Source organism: Thrips palmi, unplaced genomic scaffold, assembly GCF_012932325.1.
Source record: "Thrips palmi isolate BJ-2018 unplaced genomic scaffold, TpBJ-2018v1 HiC_scaffold_10, whole genome shotgun sequence".
NCBI classification, from domain to species: Eukaryota; Metazoa; Arthropoda; class Insecta; order Thysanoptera; family Thripidae; genus Thrips; species Thrips palmi.
The window spans coordinates 1606957-1625311 of NW_023144621.1; the positions used below are offsets into that span (position 1 = coordinate 1606957).

The 18355-nt window shown below is 46.2% G+C and overlaps 1 protein-coding gene across 5 annotated transcripts; it reads right to left on the minus strand.

Annotated features, from left to right (window-relative positions):
- Nucleotides 1–1369: 1369 nt before the first annotated feature.
- On the minus strand, nt 1370–18299 carry LOC117654248. Of its 5 annotated transcripts, none has more exons than XM_034400596.1 (10): nt 18183–18299; nt 17746–17931; nt 16513–16771; nt 15193–15474; nt 11793–11944; nt 11249–11440; nt 8845–8960; nt 8116–8291; nt 5701–6138; nt 1370–1973 (listed from the first exon to the last, which is right to left on the minus strand). In XM_034400596.1, exons 2-10 carry the CDS (start codon nt 17814–17816, stop codon nt 1671–1673), a joined length of 1989 nt encoding a protein of 662 aa, XP_034256487.1. In that variant the 5' UTR covers nt 17817–17931; nt 18183–18299; the 3' UTR covers nt 1370–1670. The 5 variants fall into 5 exon arrangements, with proteins under 5 accessions (XP_034256487.1, XP_034256490.1, XP_034256491.1 ...); XM_034400599.1 differs by lacking the exon at nt 18183–18299 and adding an exon at nt 17334–17569 and having other exon boundaries at nt 17651–17763; XM_034400600.1 differs by lacking the exon at nt 17746–17931 and having other exon boundaries at nt 18183–18280.
- Between the last annotated feature and the right edge of the window lie 56 nt (nt 18300–18355).

Here is an 18355-nt window from a genome sequence, read left to right on the forward strand (position 1 = left end):
CAGGTAAGGGTCGTCACAGCCTATCAGTAATGCTGAGGCGGTCAACGGCAGCTTACAATGTTGCTTATAAAGCGTCCGCAGGACATCCGAAGAACAATTGCTGGAGGAGATAACCAAGGAGATGGCATTACCGATGATGTTACATTTTACATGCAGCACCCTACGAAAAGCTCCATGGCTGTTACAAATCACCCCGAGCTGGAGCGATTCGTGACAGCGTCCTAGGGTTTTGAAAAGGTCTTAAATCTCGAAGCTTACCGTCAATGCGGGGGATAGCGACCATCGGTGGTGGGTGGGCCACACTGTGAAAATTTGTTGTCACTTTATGACAAAAACGTGGATGATATTTTCATCACTTTCAAATTAGGATAATCTCATCACAACTTGATGACATTTTCATCAAAGCTCCTATACTTTGCATAGGCATCGAGGGGTCGGCAACTTCCCTTGGCCGTGTACGAGGGAGTACCAGTAATATAGGTAATAAATGTGTAATATAAAGTAATATATGGTATTATAGGGGTATTATAGAGGCCAAATTGTGGTAATATGCAAGTAATATATGGTAATATACGGGTAATATAGCCACCGCGTACGAAGTATGAGTTGCCGACCCCTCGATAGGCATGACAACAATGTCATCAATTGATTTGATGACACCCTTGTAAGGAAAATTAGCCTTGAAATTGTCATCAAGTGACGACTCAAATTTTCACAGTGCACCCCTGAAATTCTTCTTGGTGATCGATTCTTGGCAGGTAACTACAAGTTGGGATGCTAGTGGCCGAAACGGTTATCCTTGCCAACAGATGGGCGGCATCGCCGATCACATAGAAGAGTTCACTGCTAGCCAAGGAATGTGACGACATATTCGTTGCAGTGTGAATTTTGTCACGTTCGTTTGGATGTCACGTTCGTTTGAACGTGGATCAACATTCAAACGAATGTGACATCATATTCAAACGAACGTGACAAAATTCACATTCAAATTAATATGACGTCACATTCGTTGCCTACCAGAGTTTTAGGGGTGGTCCACATTACCCTCTGGTGGTACATATTACCCTTTCATGGTGCGAATTCCAGACTGATCGTGGAGTCGTTCAGTTTAGATGAAGCTCCAGACCGCTCACCTGGCACAAGTTTAGCACCGATATGCAGAATATTCGTTGGTATTCCTAAATCTTTTACAAATCGCCCCGCTCTCCCTTAGTTTTAATGCCTTTTTTGCCGGTGTATTGAAGATCTTGGGTTGGGGAACAGCTTTTTGACAAAATGTCTCGTCTCTGAGTAGTGATCCTATGAGTGTCTATAGACGCTTGGCGCTATTACCTTGCTATGACCCCAATGATTCGTCCTCCAACAAAAATGTATTGAAATGATATTTAATCATTAAAACTGATTACATTCCGATTACAAATTGGCAAAATATTCAACAACTTAAGTCTTTACCTGCCAACGAAACAGAAAACACTGTCATTTCTTGTGAAATTTGATATCAGAGATAAACAAACGAACCATACAAAAGAGCACTTTGAACAACTTCCGTTCTCAACAACAACAACAACTCACCATTCAGATGAGGCTATTGAAATTGAGTCCATTTGAATCAAACTTGGAAAATCACGACAGGAAAGTTGCCACATATTTCGCGAGCAATACTGTCGGAGTCAGTCTTGGGCGATATGCACTTCTTGTGACATGTGCTTCCGGCCACAGGACGTCTTGACGGGATGGCTGAATATAGTGAAAGGTTCATCCTCGGCCAAGTCGTGACAGGGCATGGCCACACAAAGCAAACACTCCGACGGATCATGGATGGGGTCCACCACCAAGTGCAGCCGCGGATAGCGCCGAAGGACACTCTTGGCAACAGCGCCGTGCGTCCAGGCGTGCGGGCAGTCGACCGAGAAGGTGAAGCTCAGCTCCTCCAGGAGGGGCAGCACCTTGCCGTCGAGGGCGTCCAAGAAGTCCTGCGGGTAAGGATGCTCTACAAACTGAAGTGTGTACTCAGTATGCATCTACAGATGCATACCTAGCTGAGTACACATCTACAGATGCATACTTGGCTGAGTACACATCTACAGATGCATACTTAACAGGTACACTGAAAAAACAAATGCGGAGAATTCCGCATTTGAAATGCGGTTTAGGTAAGTGACCGCATGAAGTGATGCGGTCACCTGAATAGCCAGGATTTTGATGCAATTTCACCGCAGGAGTCATGCGGTGTAAAATTTAACCGCATTTCCTGATGCGGTTTCCATTTTGACCGCATGAACAGATGCGGAGTCCTACATTTCATAACAGCCAAACAGCTAGCGGCTGCTACCAACTTTCCGTCTCTTACTGGACAACCAGAAAAGGATGGCATGTACTGTGCCTTCTCATTTACTTCTGATGCTTATCATTGACTAACTAACACATACCTTTGATGTAAATGTTTGTAACGCTGCGATGAGTAAATATCCTGTGTTTGAAACAGCAAGCCACGGAATAATAATTTTGGCTGTATAAAATGTTGATTGACACTGGATATTGTTCCAAATGCAGTATCAAACTATTGTTATTTATCACTTTAAATTATTTTTAGCCTCAAACTTCTTGGTGATACTAGTTTCCATGAGCCAGGCTATGCTGCATGCTGGTAAGGTTAAACCCGCCGGCTGCTTGACTGAAGAATTGTCTGTGCTGCTGTATTTGAACAAGTCAACGCACACGACGCACTACAGCATTTCTTTGATTGAGGTTATTTCATAATGTCAGGGTCTGAATCATTCCAAACCATTGCAAGAACGTTTTCTAAAGGAATAATCTTTCAAATCTCTGACACTATCACACAAATCAACAACAAAATAAATAAGCTAAACAAAAACAAAGGAGTGCCAACATAAGAAAATAACATCTTATGAGTCAGAAAGTTAACTATAAAGTTGTTCTTTTGTGTGAGTCGTTCATCAAATTTTAAGCTTTAAGAAACAAACCATTCCCTTAAAAATCCCTAAAATACATCCAAAGTTGGTTTTACTTTAACGCTAGCACGTTCCCAAGATCTTAGGTTGGCACTACCATCTTCTTGTTGTTAGGCTTGTTTTGTTGTTCTCTATGAGAGTGTGTGTCTTGAACTTTCTTTGTGTGAAAAAACGATTTTTCAATAGTTGTGGATGTTTTAAAGCATAAAACTATGAATATTACTAAAATACAGTTGTACTGTAGTGCTTCGCATGTGTTGACATGCTTCTATATTGCAGTATTGAAAATATTTGTGCCAAAGCAACCCGGTCACTTAACCTCAACCTTGCCCTGGGCTGGACAACATTGGAAACCTCAGTGCTGTTCTCACCGAAGACTGCCGAGGACTTGAAAGATAAAAAGAATTTTGAATTGTGTTTTCAAATTGTGTGACAATTCATCTCTAAAAAAATGCAGTTTCAATCATTGGATTTTATTTTTAAAAAAACTACTTAATGAGGCTGATATCGCTGTTAACTTTACGCTCATCTCAGCGTTACAAACATCTACATGACAGGTATGTACTGGTTTCCCAAATAATATTGTTTAAGAAGTAAATGAGATGGCCAAGTAAACGTAACCACTTTGAGGATGGACTGGGAAGGGAAGTTGCCACTGCTGTAAATATCGTGGGATCTTCAAATCTACCTCAACTAATGCGGTCAAAACTGAGACCGCATCAGTTTGGCACACACCGCAGGAGTAAATGAAGTCAATCTTCTCCGCATCAGTTAGTGCGGTCAAATTGATAGAAAATTACACCGCATCAGATTGTGCGGAATCCTCCGCATTTGTTTTCTCAGTGTATGCATCTGTAGATGTGTACTCAGCCAAGTATGCATCTGAAGATGTGTACTTGATACAGGGCATTTATATGGTGACAAGTACACACCTACTAGTGCATGCTTGCCAAGTATGCACCTACAGATGCATACTTAACAGGTATGCATCTGTAGATGTGTACTCAGCTAGGTATGCATCTGAAGATGTGTACTTATGAGTATGCATCTGTAGATGCATACTGAGTACACACTTCAGTTTGTAGAGTGGGCGACATCAAAATTGTAGCACCGCAATTTCTCATCCATTGCAATTTTTCTTTTCCGGCAAATTAGTGTATTGCTGCAAATCACACACTCTCAAAACCTTTCAAACCTTACAGCCACACAAAGCAAAGTAGCTTGTTATCGATAAAGTATTTTGAGAATACATACGCTTACCAAGAAAATACTTCGTAGTGTACAGAGTTCTTCTTCGTACCATTTTTGGCTGAGCGATAGCGAAGCCTGTTACTCAGGTGGGGTTGAAAAATTTTTCCTGTCTGCGTGCGTGTGTGTGTGTGTGTGTGTGTGTGTCCGCGCTACTCCTCCTGAACGGCTCGGCTGATCTCGGTGAGATTTTGCACACTTTTTGGGTATGTCCTTGGCTCAGCACACGCGAAATTTCACTATCCTAGCTCAACTGGTTCGGTTTTTATAGCCGAAAAACACCTAAAAAACGGCGAAAAATCGAGTTTTCTGCAGGCAGATCACTTCTGTCTTGAAGAAAGGGGGGTCTGGGGGGCGGGGCGGGGCGGGGCCCCCCAGCCTCGACAAGTTAAAAAGTCAGGCCAATGCAGCCTTAGGCACGAAATCAAATGCTGTTTAGACCTTCAATCACGCAAATTGGTGTGCGGATGCCTGGAAAAGAAACCTAGCCTGCCGAAGGCAGGCAAGCGCCGCAGGCCAAGGTAGGTGTAACGCCAGGCGTGGATTGTCGTAACTGGCGCAGCATCGCGAAGCCTGTTACGACAAGACACGGCCTGCCGTACACCTACCTTGTGTTAAAATGAGTTTGCATCCCACATGTGCGCGATGCTTCATAAGATTTTGAGGTTTTGAGGGTGCAAGAAATTTAAAAAACAGCATAAAATTTTAACATGAAAGGTGGCCGGAAAGGAAAATAACTGGCCATTAGTTCATTTTGGCATTTAGAAACGCAGCTCAAACATCAAAATGTAATAATTACGCTCCACAATGAAAGTAATTTCGAAAATTGATGAATTTCATTCAGCGACTGTTGGCCAAGAAGATCAGTTCCTCGGTGTGATTGTCCAAGAGATGCCGAGGACACAATGGCTTCATGCTCGGAGCAAGTTTTATCCATTAAACATTTTGCGATAGACCGCGGCGGTCCAAAATACAATATCGCATAGCGACTTTCAAGAGAAAAATGCACTACCTAACCTAAAGACTTTATACCTTTGCAGGAATGGATTTGTGCAAGAGCCGTTAACCACTACAGGTAACTTTGTTCAAAAAATCTCAATATTAGTTTCAAAATTCTTCCAATATATTCCACAAGAAGTACTTTTCATTGGAAATAAGATAAATGCCTAAGAAAATTAGTATGGACCGGCAAAAGCGCCACTTCCGTTAAAAAATAAAGTAAAAAATGGGTGTGTCTCAAGTTACCCCGTCATTTGGGGTAACTTGAGGTAACTTTAGAGGCCCATGACTCTCATTTAAGGTGACCCCAAAAATATATGGGTCCCAAACCGATTGTAATCATGTGAAAATAAATATACTTAGGATTCGGGTTGGTGAGAGAAGTGCACAACATGTTGTGGACACATGGTCCAAAAAACGTGAAATATTGTTTCAAGTTACCCCGGTTTACGGTATCGCAAAGTCGCCCGTCCCTACCTACCTGTGGAAGTGGCCCACAAATGTCGAGCGACACGAGGCGTTGCAGGCGGTGAAGGACGGCGGTCAGGGGGCGCGTCACTTCTTGAACCATGCCCACGAAGTCTCTGTAGTAGAACGCGAGGCGACGCAGTGCCGGTGTGGCGCTGCCGCGGCCCGCCAGGCTCAGCACCAGGTTGACGGCGGCGGCGCTCTCCTCGTCCTGGGCGTACTCCAGGGTCAGCTCCTCCAGGTGGGCCACGGCGTCGCGAAGGAACGCTCCCGCCCCGGGCAGACACGGCCGCTTGGCGTCGCTCACGTCGAGCCGCAGGTGGAGTGCCCTGAGCGCCGGGCAGTGCAGGTCCTCCATGTCGAACAGCGGGGGGCAACGCAACTCCCGCAGGCGGGGCAGCGCGCTGAGGTGAGAAGCGGCGCCGTCGAACGCACTTTGGAATCTCACGACCTGTCCGGAACGGAAAGAACGAAGTTTACAGCGAGAATCTGGGTGTCACGTGATGTTGAATGCGAATCGAATCGTGTTCTGTCCGTGAGTACGATATGTCACATTCTCATTGAAAACAAACTCTGCAACTGAAGTGAGTACTCAGTATGCATCTACAGATGCATACTTATAAGTACACTCCTACAGATGCATACCTAGCTGAGTACACATCTACAGATGCATACCTAGCTGAGTACACAACTACAGATGCATATTCAGCCCAGTATGCATCGTAGATGTGTACTTGATACTGGGCATTTATATGGTGACAAGTAAGGGAGTATGGGGCGATTTGTAACAGGGGCGATTCGTAACAAATGCGTATATTAATTTAAGTGAAGGGAGCAGAGGAAAATCTGAGTATGGCCCCTCTTTCACTTCAAGTAGAGCGTCCTTGAACAATGTAAGCGGATGTGATCGGTGCTCAGGTATAGTTTTGGAGGGCGTCTGAAATATAGGGTACACCGAAAACAGGCAAATCTTTTATTTTGAGTTCTAGGAAGTTTCTGTCTGAGGCTCCCCAGGTATGAATCACCATCGAAGTACCGTTGGGGCCTTGAAGCGTGACCCCTTTACAATGTAACCACGTGGCATAAGTTGCTTTTACTTTGTCCAGTGATAGTTAGGGACGGATTTCTTGCGTAACAGGCATTTGGGGTGATTCGTAACAGACCCGTATAAAAACAAGAATTTTAGTAGTTTTTGCAATTAAATGCTTGAATTATTTCTCGAATCATCTGCTGCCTAATTCCAATACATTTACACAGCTCAAAATGCATTTTAAAGCGAGTTATTCTATTCTTTCCTCCAAAATTGAAAAAAGGGAGGTTAGGGTTGACATAGCCGGTCAGTTAATACTGAGGCGGTCAACGGCAGCTTGTAATGTAGATTTTAAGGCGTCTGTAGGACATCCGAAGAACAACTGCTGGAGGACATAACATTCCCGACGATGTTTCATTTAATGTGTAGGATGTTAATGTTATGAAAAGCCCCATTGCTGTTACAAATCACCCCATGCTGGGGCGATTCGTAACAGCATGCAAGGGTTTGGAAAGCGTCTTAGATTTCAAAGATTACGGACTCCAGATTGATCCAATGGATCTGCACAGTCTAGATGAAGGGCCAGACTGCTCAACTGGCACAAGTTTGACACCGATATGCAGAATGTTCTTTATTTGGTAAAGAGAATTCCGAAATCTGTTACAAATCGCCCCATACTCCCTTACACACCTGCTAATGCATACTTGCCAAGTATGCACCTTCAGATGCATAATACTTAACAGGTATGCATCTGTAGATGTGTACTCAGCTAGGTATGCATCTGTAGATGTGTACTCAGCTAGGTATGCATCTGTAGGTGTATACTTATAAGTATGCATCTGTAGATGCATACTGAATACACACTTCAGTTTGTAGATTAGGGGGGAATCGCCACCCCCCTGTGAGATCCCCAAAACGCCTGATGGTAGGAAAACAGCATCGCATGCCCCTGCACGCACGCAGGCAAAATATACAAGATTGTTCCCCCTGTCGGGGCCGAGCGCGGACAAGCGAAACGCGAGTAGGAAGCCTGCCGGCTACTGCCCGCACCCACCCGCAAGGGGTCATTCCCATTCTACGTGACCCATTTTAGGCCACTTTTTGACCACCTTCCCCCTCATAGTGACCACGATAACCTAACCTTCCCATGTAATTAAGATGGGGCGTAGTGTTTGACTCGACTCCCCCCCTCCAAAAAAAATGGTCACGTAGTGTGGGAACGGCCCGTAAGTGCATGTATGACAGCCGACCCGCCCTCGGATTCACCCGTGCCCCCCCGCGCCCTGCCCACCCTGTAGTACCCTGTGCCCGCGAACGCCCGTGGATATGCCCAGATTTGCTCCAGACAAATTTTATCAAAACTGATGACTTGAGGAAGCAAAACTTTTGCGCACTCACCTCCAGCGTGGCCGCGTGCCACTCCAGTTGCAGGGGCAGGTACGGGTCCGCGAACTTGTTATCGTGCACCAGCTTCCGCAGGGCCGGCGGAGGACGGTGCTCGTACTTCATTGCCTTGAGAAGATCCTCAGCTTTGCCGAAGTCAGCTGATAATTCCAGCTTGATCGTTTCTAGACCTGAAAACAAAGTCCATACCTGATGGAAAATATTTACGTGGATTGTTTTACTCATCATCAGCGCTAATGCCGTAAATTCCTAGGACTTCCCGTGGTCCGACCTTGCCCAAATTGGTAAACATAGCCTCCTTCGGTGACCCCAAAAACCGCTCGGTGCAAGAAAATCAGATTCGAGTCCCACGGGCGATGCAGCAGGTGCATAATGGTCGGTGTGATCGAAGACGATTTCGGCAACGTTTACAGGTAGAAGGGCATGGAGGGGTACTTTTAAAACCGAGGCGCCGATGTAAACTTTCGATCACATCGAAGACGTTTGGACTCCGGCTCAAGTCTCGGTGGGGTATATAAGTGTATGTTTTAAAGGGTGCTCATGACCAAAATAACACCCTTTGTGACCTACACTGAAGATCAAATCCCGTCTGAGTTAGAAATAGACAAAACCCACGAATTAGGAAATGGGACGGGCCGAAGTTACCGATTGGTGAAGCCACTTTCCCTTCTTTGTCTTGTCGAGACGAATCCATCGGTGTTAAGTGATGACGCGGTGACTTACCCCGGGTGTAGAGAACTTCTTGGAGTAGGTGTCGGAGTACGGCACATGGACTTTTCAGGACATTGTAACTTTCAACCTCTACCTTCAGCTTTTTGAGCCGCCCCATTGAAGCTTGCCTGCAAATACGGTAGATATACGTGATGCACCCTGCGCCTCCTGACCTAGTCAGAGGCTCGCTGAAAACCGTGTACTCACACACACTATGTACAATTCAGTACGAGACACCACAGATTTAAGTGCAGACGAACTTTTCGAACAATTTTTGTATGGAAAACTGCACAAAGTGTCCCATTTTGTGCAAAATCTCCTACAAATTTGTACGAAAAGTTCGTGCGCACAAAAAACTGTGATGTCTCGTACAAAATTTGTACAAAAACATTTAGTGTGCAGGGGGTGGCAACGGCTACTGGAGCGCGTTGCAGCAGTTACGCACTTCTTCAAGAGGATAAAAACTAGTAGAGTGATTCCACGCGTTTTCCTGTCCACGCCCTCCTCAGAGCGAACTTGGTCCATTGCAATCCATTTTTAACGTTCAAGAATCTTGTTTGACACTGGACTACCTTATTCCCATTGTGTATGCAGTTTCAAAGCAAATATTTGACTCGAGGGAGGCCAAATGGGTCGTTTTAGAAAGTTCCGTCATGTCCATTCGCACCTGACACCAACTTTAAGGCTCAGGAAACTTTGATCTATTCGAAGCTTTGACTTCTTCACACACCAAATTCAAATCTCTTAAGTGAAGTGACTGACTTACAAATATTTCAAGGTTGTTACATTATTTCTCAAGTTTGTTTACAAAATTTATGGCGAGGGGCAATCTCTACACCGAGACGGCCGGGGACGGTGCGGCCAAGCCATTACATGAGTTTTTTTTTTAAGATTTTTGTTACGGGACACCCTTTAATTTTTCAAGGGTAAAAGAGAGAAAGAGAAGGACACTTTGCATGTTGCACCCTACATTTCAAAACTCTTTCCACTGTGCAGGCGTTTAAATACAAAGGCCTAGTTTTCATACTCTCAGAAGTGCGTAACGCCTGTACCGTACCGAAGGCGCTGGCATGGATTCACGTCTCCGTGGCAATTGCCGCCCTCCGAACTCAGTACACACTTCAGTTTTCAGTGTGCAAGTTGTCCGTACTTCTTCAGCAGCATCGCCCAGAGGACTGCGTGCTCTGCTCTGACTGTGATGTCAAGTTCCGACACAGCGCACCCCGAGAGCGCGAGCAGAGCGCCAAGACGGTCGAAAGCGTTAATCCAAGTGAGGCTGCGCAGGCAAGGGCTTCGACGTATACTGCAGCGATCAGCCCAGCGTCGTCAAGTCTGAAACTACGGCCCGTTCAGAAAAACTTTAACTAAGACAGTACCTTCAAGGTGTAACAACTCAATTTTGCAAGCCCATTCTGCACGTGCACACTCTGCAAACCAAGTGTGTGCAGGCATGCACTTCTTTGTGCATGCCTGGCAGGCAACTTCTTGGCATGCCGCAGTTTTTGATCTGGAGCCACACACTTGCTTGTATGCATCATAAGCGACGGCAAGTGTGTGCCCGCCAGCATGCACAAGCAGTGTGTGCCTGGCAGAGCTGACACCACGAGTTTGCAGAGCAGTTCACAGTGTTGAGTTGCAGAGTACACTAACCTGAGCCTGAGGTCCTTGATACAAGTCGAGCATCGCCACGGGTTGCCCAACGGCTAGAGACCACAGCCTTGAAACAAGCCAAACAATTCAACGTCCACAACAATGGAGGGGCAGTTTTAATGCGCGACTGCTGGCGCTTTCAGCTTCGCGATTTTCGCAAGGGCGCAGACGCCGAGAAAATAGTTGCCAACCCGAGAAAATTAATTTGCTGACTTCTCTCTGCTAAGAACATTTCAATCATGATGGACTTCAAAAATGTTCCATTGTCAGAACACTGCGGAATACATTAGCATTGGAATTTTTTGAATTTACCAGCATTTTGATTTCTATTTATTGTCAAGTTTAAATTTCGACGGATGGCACATCGACCACATTGGTACCACTGCCATTGGTAGTCCCCTGAGCCACAACTTCACAACACCACTTCTTTTCTTTCTCCACACTCTTACACAAAAATCAAATTGACTTCGTGACTCCTAGGATTTCTTGAAATCGTATTTTTTTTTTAAGATTTTTGTTACGGGACACCCTTTAATTTTTCAAGGGTAAAAGAGAGAAAGAGAAGGACACTTTGCATGTTGCACCCTACATTTCAAGCTCTTTCCACATGTGCAGGGCGTTTTAATAACAAAGGCCTAGTTTTCATACTCTCAGAAGTGCGTAACGCCTGTACCGAAGGCGCTGGCATGGATTCACGTCTCCGTGGCAATTGCCGCCCTCCGAACTCAGTACACACTTCAGTTTTCAGTGTGCAAGTTGTCCGTACTTCCTCAGCAGCATCGCCCAGAGGACTGCGTGCTCTGCTCTGACTGTGATGTCAAGTTCCGACACAGCGCACCCCGAGAGCGCGAGCAGAGCGCCAAGACGGTCGAAAGCGTTACAATCCAAGGTGAGGCTGCGCAGGCAAGGGCTTCGACGTAATACTGCAGCGATCAGCCCAGCGTCGTCAAGTCTGAAACTACGGCCCCGGTTCAGAACAACTTTAACTAAAGACAGTACCTTCAAGTGTGTACACAACTCAATTTTGCAAGCCCATTCTGCACGTGCACACTCTGCAAACTCAAGTGTGTGCCAGGCATGCACTTCTTGGTGCATGCCTGGCAGGCACACAATTCTTGATGCATGCCTGGCAGCCACACAATTCTTCATGCATGCCTGGCAGCCACACACTTGCTTGTATGCATGCATAAGCGACGGCAAGTGTGTGCCTGCCAGGCATGCACCAAGCAGTGTGTGCCTGGCAGGCAGCCTGACACACACTTGAGTTTGCAGAGCAGTTCACAGTTGTTGAGTTTGCAGAGTACACTAACCTGAGCCTGAGGCTCCTCTTACTCCACAAGTCCCGATGCATCGCCACGTTTGCCCACCGGCGGCAGACTCGTCGGCACGCGAACAGCTCCCTGGGCTCGAGGTGGCTCAGCACCAGCAGCAACTCGTCCTCGGGCAGCGAGGCCAGCCCCACCTGCAACACCAGCACGCTGTAGCACTCTACACTGCCCAAGTGTGAGACAGTCTCGCACTATTTAGTGCGAACCACGATGTCTCACGCTTACAAGTGTGAACCACGTGTGTCCCACGGTAAGGGAGGGTGGGGCAGTTTGAAACAGAATTTGGAATTTCGTTATTATAATCGTACTGTTAGTCTATATGCTGCGTGTTTGCACTAGATTAATAGAGTGACTCATTATCTAGACTAGAAAACGCCCGCAGACGCTCACAAGTTCGTTCAACGTTAGGTGAAACTCCGACCCTTGCATCTGTTTCAAACTGCCCCAGGCCGGGGCAGTTTGAAACAGCGATGGGGCAGTTTGAAACAGCTGCATGGAAGTGTACACGGACCAAGAAGAGCCGCGTACACAACTCAAATAGATTCAAATAGACTCAAATAGACGTTGCCATGCAAGTGCTGACATTTTGACGAATTTTTTCAACATTTTTTATAATAATTTATAAGCCAAAAACGCATATTTTTCAAAACGCGATTTTTTTGAAAATGCGTACGGCAATGGATTTGTCTCAGAGAGGCGAACAAAAGTTATTAATACACATTACTGTTTTTGAGTTGAAATAAAGGCCTTGTTCGGCCCGCAAAGTTTTCAACATGCAACAGTTTATAAATGTTGCATTTTGATGCAAGTCACGGGTCAAACATACACCGTCTCCATTGATGCGATCTGGAATTACGAACTTCCATCATTATGCTCGCTTTCCATAGTATAAAACGTTTTTTCTAGTGATATTGCTGAGTTGCTAACTGCCCCATCCACTTCTGTTTCAAACTGCCCCAGAGGGCACCATTCCAGTTGTGCTGCTCCCCGCCGGACTTGGTGGGGGCTACGTCAGTGTCCGAGGGTGCGTTACGCTTGCCTAATATGGTACTAAAAGATGAATTAAGTGTGCGGGAGAGGAGATGATCGCTTACTAGCGAAACCCAGACGGAAACTCCTGTGACTTAGAAATTTAAGTTTAGGCCAATTTCAATGTTACCGAAGTTTCACCTTTCTTTCAAGGCCACTAAAGTGCACCGTTGACGACCGTGTCGATCGCAAATCAGAATAGATTGACTCATCGACAAATAGAGGATTACGCCTGTTTCAACTGCACTATTTCTCTTGCAAGCAGCCCCTTCTTAACTTGCGTGGTCCTGTGGATTACAACAGACTAGGCACATGTTTCAAACTGTCTCACACTGCCATGTGAGTTTCTCACACTTGCAAGCGTGGACCGGTTCGTGCTCAACTTTACAGCGTGGGCTGGGCTTCGCAAAAATAGTGGAACTTCCAACTGGATCGGCAGTGTACAACGTGTCTCACGGACTTGAAAGAAGGTGTGTAGAAAGCAAATGATGTCTACACTTGCAACCTGAGGAATACGTGGTCTCAACATATGTCAATGGTGAGACTAAATGTAGGTCGAAAAATAGTGTGATGACTGTCATGACACTTGGATCAGGCGTTACTTCTACGTCAAGTGCATCTCACTGTGCAAAGCTTAGAAAATAAGGCTTGTGGCTCGACTGAAAGTCCGAAGCTTAAGTATTTTCGTGACGCACCTCGTCCTTTACAGGGCGGGACAAATAAAACTGACCGGAAAACGGTGCGTCTTCAAACATACTGTGCATGGTACTAAATACTGTAGACCGAGAATGATAAAGGCTGAGTTCTGAGACAACAAATAAGGAATACTTCGTACCTTTTGCAACAGTGTAGGCAGTCTTGCTGATGTACGACCAAATTCACTGCAAATCCAAAGGCGATGCGATTTGAGTATCGCAAACAAATGGCCTTACCGAAAAATCTTGCTTTCTGAACGGCAATACACTTAAGTATCACCAAAATCTGGCAATGAACAATGCACCAGTCCCCTTGAGTTGTTTGAAGTTTGTTAACAAATATTACCAATCCGAAGTATTGAGAAATTTGGCGATACTTTTGTTTGCCGCCTCTTTGAAAAAAAGTGAATGGCCCTTTGTTGGCGATACTCAAATGTGTCGCTAAATAAAATGAACACTGCCGATCCAAGTGTGAGACAGTCTCACACTATTTAATGCGAACCACGATGTCTCACGCTTACAAGTGGGAACCACGTTTGTCCCACGGTTGCAAGTGTGAGACATCATTTGTCTCACACTTCCAAGTGTGAGACACGGTTTGTCCTACACTTGCTGCCTATGGTTCCCTGTGGTTTAATGCCACAGGACCCACGCTGATAAGTGTGAGACAAACCGGGTCTCACGCTTGCAAGTGTGAGACATACCGTGTCTCACACGTGCAAGCGTGGGACACACGTGGTTCACACTTGTAAGCGTGAGACATCGTGGTTCGCACTAAATAGTGTGAGACTGTCTCACTGTCTCACACTTGGGTTAGCAGTGTACTTGAAAGCGTCACGAAAGTTCCGGACATAAGACTATCGCCGACTATCGCTTTCCAGTACTTTTGAGTATGAACTTCCTTGGGTAATAGGGGTCGTACCCATGTTACGTGACCGATTTTGGGCCACGTTTTGACCCCCTCCCCCCCTCTCGTGACCGATCGTGGGATATGCTCAAACCCCCTTCCCCCCTCTCCCCTAGTCACGTGGTATGTCAGAAAAAAAATATTCCAGCCTATATATGTAGCATTTGAAAACAAAAATAGAAAGCATGAAATTCCAGCAAAGAACATGAAACTTTTGCGTTATCCCAAAGAAGATGAACATTAGGAATTGTAAGCCAAACGTACAGCCAGACATGACGCGGTTTTCCGATGCACGCGATCGGTGGGATTTAACTTTCGGGTGTCAATTTGACAAAATAAGTTTCGACGTTCCCCTTTTTATTTGTCAAGCAAGGATTCATGACGATGCTGAAGCTCTGCTTCCCACATTCTGTTCGCGGAAGACATTTGCACATTTTGACTCCTTGGATCCTAATTGCATTTCGTGGTAGCAAAATTCGGGTATAAAAAGTCTGTCTTTCTTTCTTTCAAAGAGAGTTTGGATCAATTTTTCCGCTCACATTATAATTAACATTGTTTGTAGCGAATACTGGGACCATATATACCCATTTCACGAAAACTACGTGACTTTTCCTTGACCTCTCCCCTCCCCCTCGTGACCGACTATTGACTATAATACTTTGCAGAACCCCCCCGCCCCCCTAAACCGGTCACGTAATATGGGTACGACCCCATACCTGTCGCATCGCCGAGAGTCGGTTAGAAGTCTCACCTTGTGAGTTTGAGCTCCGCCTGGCTGCTCCACCTGCCCCTGTGCAGCGCGCAGGTCGGCGAGCTGGCGCAGAGTCTCGCGCATCTCTCGCTGGCACTGCTCCAGGCGGCGCCTCAGGTCCTCCGCGCGGCCCCTCGCCGCCTCCACCGCCTTCTGGGCCTCCGGCTCCTGACTCTGGACCTCTGCCAAACGTCTCTCGGCCTCCACTAGAGCGTCAGAAGCTGCTGTTTTCGCCCTCTTGGCTGCCGGGGAAGTGGGCGGCGAGGGAGCGTTGACCGGGACCTGGGATCATAAACACCACTTCAGCAAATCACTACAGCCACCTGCAGCAAGCAGTTACAGAGAAGTCTAACTTCACTGCAATGCCGGTGGTAAGTTTACTTGCTACAAATTTGGCAAGCCGTTTTGAATGCCAAAAATTGACAAGCATGGCCCGGAAATACTCCCCAGCTTGCCAAAATTTGGCAAGCTTAGCCCGGAAATACTCCCTAGTTTGCCCAAATTTGGCAAGCTTTTGAAGATTGACACGACTAAAGCTTGCCAAATTTTGGCATTCAAAACGGCTTGCCAAATTTGTGGCAAGCAAACTTACCACTGGCTTTGGAGTGTTGTGACAATTCTCCGTACCTGGAACCCAACAGTTTCCGTAGCCTTCTTGTCATTGTTCCTATAAGGGGTTACAGTCCTCTCTGAGCACCTTATTGGTTTGCAACGGGCATGCGGAGAATACTGCAAGTCCTACGGAGAAAATTGATTGGAGGCTACGGAAAATATTGAGTTGCCCCAGAGAGTATTGGCAAAAAAATAACTGAATTCTCCGTATTCTTTTCCACAGTGGTCCAAGCAGTTGAGAAACAGTCTTGGGCTTCCGTCCCTTAGGAAACTTACTGCGATAATGCAGAGCATTGGAACACCGTGGGTAAAACAAATTCATAACATTTACGCCCTACTAAACATGCTCAGGTGTGAACATATCACGCTGGGCTTCACATTGAGCGTACGTGTACTGTGAAAACCTTACAAACTATGTTAGGCTTTACAAAGAAAAGCAGTTTTTTATAACAAAGTATTTAGAGAATGCATCAGCTTACAGAGAAAGAACTTCGTAATTTACGGACTATTTTTTTCGTGTAACAATACAAACTAGTTTGCATTGTGTATGCTCAAAATAGTTCGTAAGGTTTCAAGCGTGTAGGTGTGTAATTGCAAATATGCATTTCTATATGAACTTGTCAAAGGCGCATTAGTAATTGTGAACTGTGCAAGTGAGAACTAAGTAGGCAGTTGTTTAGTGGTGCACATGTGCTCAAAGAAGCTTACCCCATTCCCACTGCTAGCGTCCGCCTGCTGCCGCAGCGTGCCCAGCTCCCTGCGCTTGACGGCGTGGTCTCTGCTGAGCTCGGCCAGCTGCACAGACGTCCTGGCGGCGTCTGCTTCGACCTCCGCGGACTGCAGTCGCAGGCGCGCGACGCGCAGCGCCGCCTCCGCGGTGTCCACCGCCAGGTCGGCGAGCTTCGGCGTCTCCATGCTGATGGGGTGGCAGGACCGGCGAGGACTGGAGGAGACCACTCGCCAATTCCTGCACGACGTTGAAAGAATAAAAGAGTGATGATCATGGCTAAAATTTTGGGCGAGGAATTCTTTGGTACCCAAATTTGGGTGAGGAAGGATTCCTCGCCCAAATTTGAAGCATGCGTATACTCCGCCTGGAGCAAAGCTGGGAGCTTCACTCTACTTTTGGAACATGCTTGCAAAGTTCTGGTGCTCTGCTTTCCGTTCAAAAGGTAGGGAACTTTAGCAACATGCAGGTATGCGTCCAGGGACTCGTTAAAATGCCATATTCCACAGACTTTTGTACATCAGGTCTAAGTTGGGGCGAAGCACGGTGAGTCACCTGGTGAGTAACGGATGAAATCATCCGTATTACAAAGAGTTTTACGTCCGTAGCGTACGGATATTTTCGTCTGTATGTTACGGACGTAAAACTCTTTGTAATACGGATGATTTCATCCGTATTACAAGCAAAATCTATCCGTAATTGCAATTGCACAAAAATGTCCGTAATACAGATAGGATGTATCCGTAAGAAGTTTAGTGTGTACACCTAAAATGTCCGTTACGAACGTTACTTCGATTCTTATTCGGTTCCTTCGGTCGGCCTCGACCAGAGTGATCAGATCAACGTGGGTCTTCTTTGACCTCCGTTTAAGATCACACTTCCCGTGCTCGGGGTTCTCTCTCCGTAGGTCGACGAGCGTTTGTGGGAAATTCTCTCCTCGAACTTGGCGAGAGGGCTTTCTTCGCTCAAACAGCTCTCCGACCAACCTCAACTGCTTGTATTGACTGAACTGTTCCCTGATGTGGTTCCGGTTGGAATCTACGTCTCAGAAAGATATCGGTTCGGTTAGAAGAATAAGAAACGCGCCGGTGGTCTACTCTGGTTCCTCATTCATTTTACCGCCAATGTTGACCTCAGTTGAATTCTGATCTGATCCAGGGACACTGCGTTGCGTGTGATACAGTGATACGGTTCCCTGAGGGAACTTCCCTCACCTTCGCGCGTCGCTGGCTGCGCCTCTGTCAACGACTCGCTGGTTAAGGCGTGGGTCAGGTGCAGCAGACATTCCTCGAAAGTGACGCTCCGCACCTACCTACAGATTTGGTTTGAGGTCTGTGTCGTAGCGGCAAACTTGACAGCCGTGCGAGTGGAACGTTTCGCCGGCTGAATTCTCCAGCCCCCTAGCGCCGAATTTTAAGAAAGAGTCGTTAAATCGTCATACTCTTGAAGTTCCTGCTGACTAGGTGAGCGCGAACGGACGACGCACGCAAAGGTATAATAAGTGCAATGCGCTTTTAAGACCCTTTCAGTCGCCGCCGAGTGACGAACGAAAGTAGTCAAAATGTCAGGAACCATTAGGAACGATTCCTAGTGTTTCCTAGTTTTGATTACTTTTGATCTGCTCTCGGCGGCGACTGAAAGGATCTTTTACCCGAAGTTGAGGTTTCTCGATGTCCTGCCTTCTACTTGAAATATGGCAATAACATTCGTGTTCACATCGGAAAGTACCCGAGGAATTCAATCGTTGCGTTTCAAAATATTTTCTTTCTGTACCTTCACTTTAATCTTCGCATTCGCAAGGGGGACGGGGGTCAGAACTCCCCA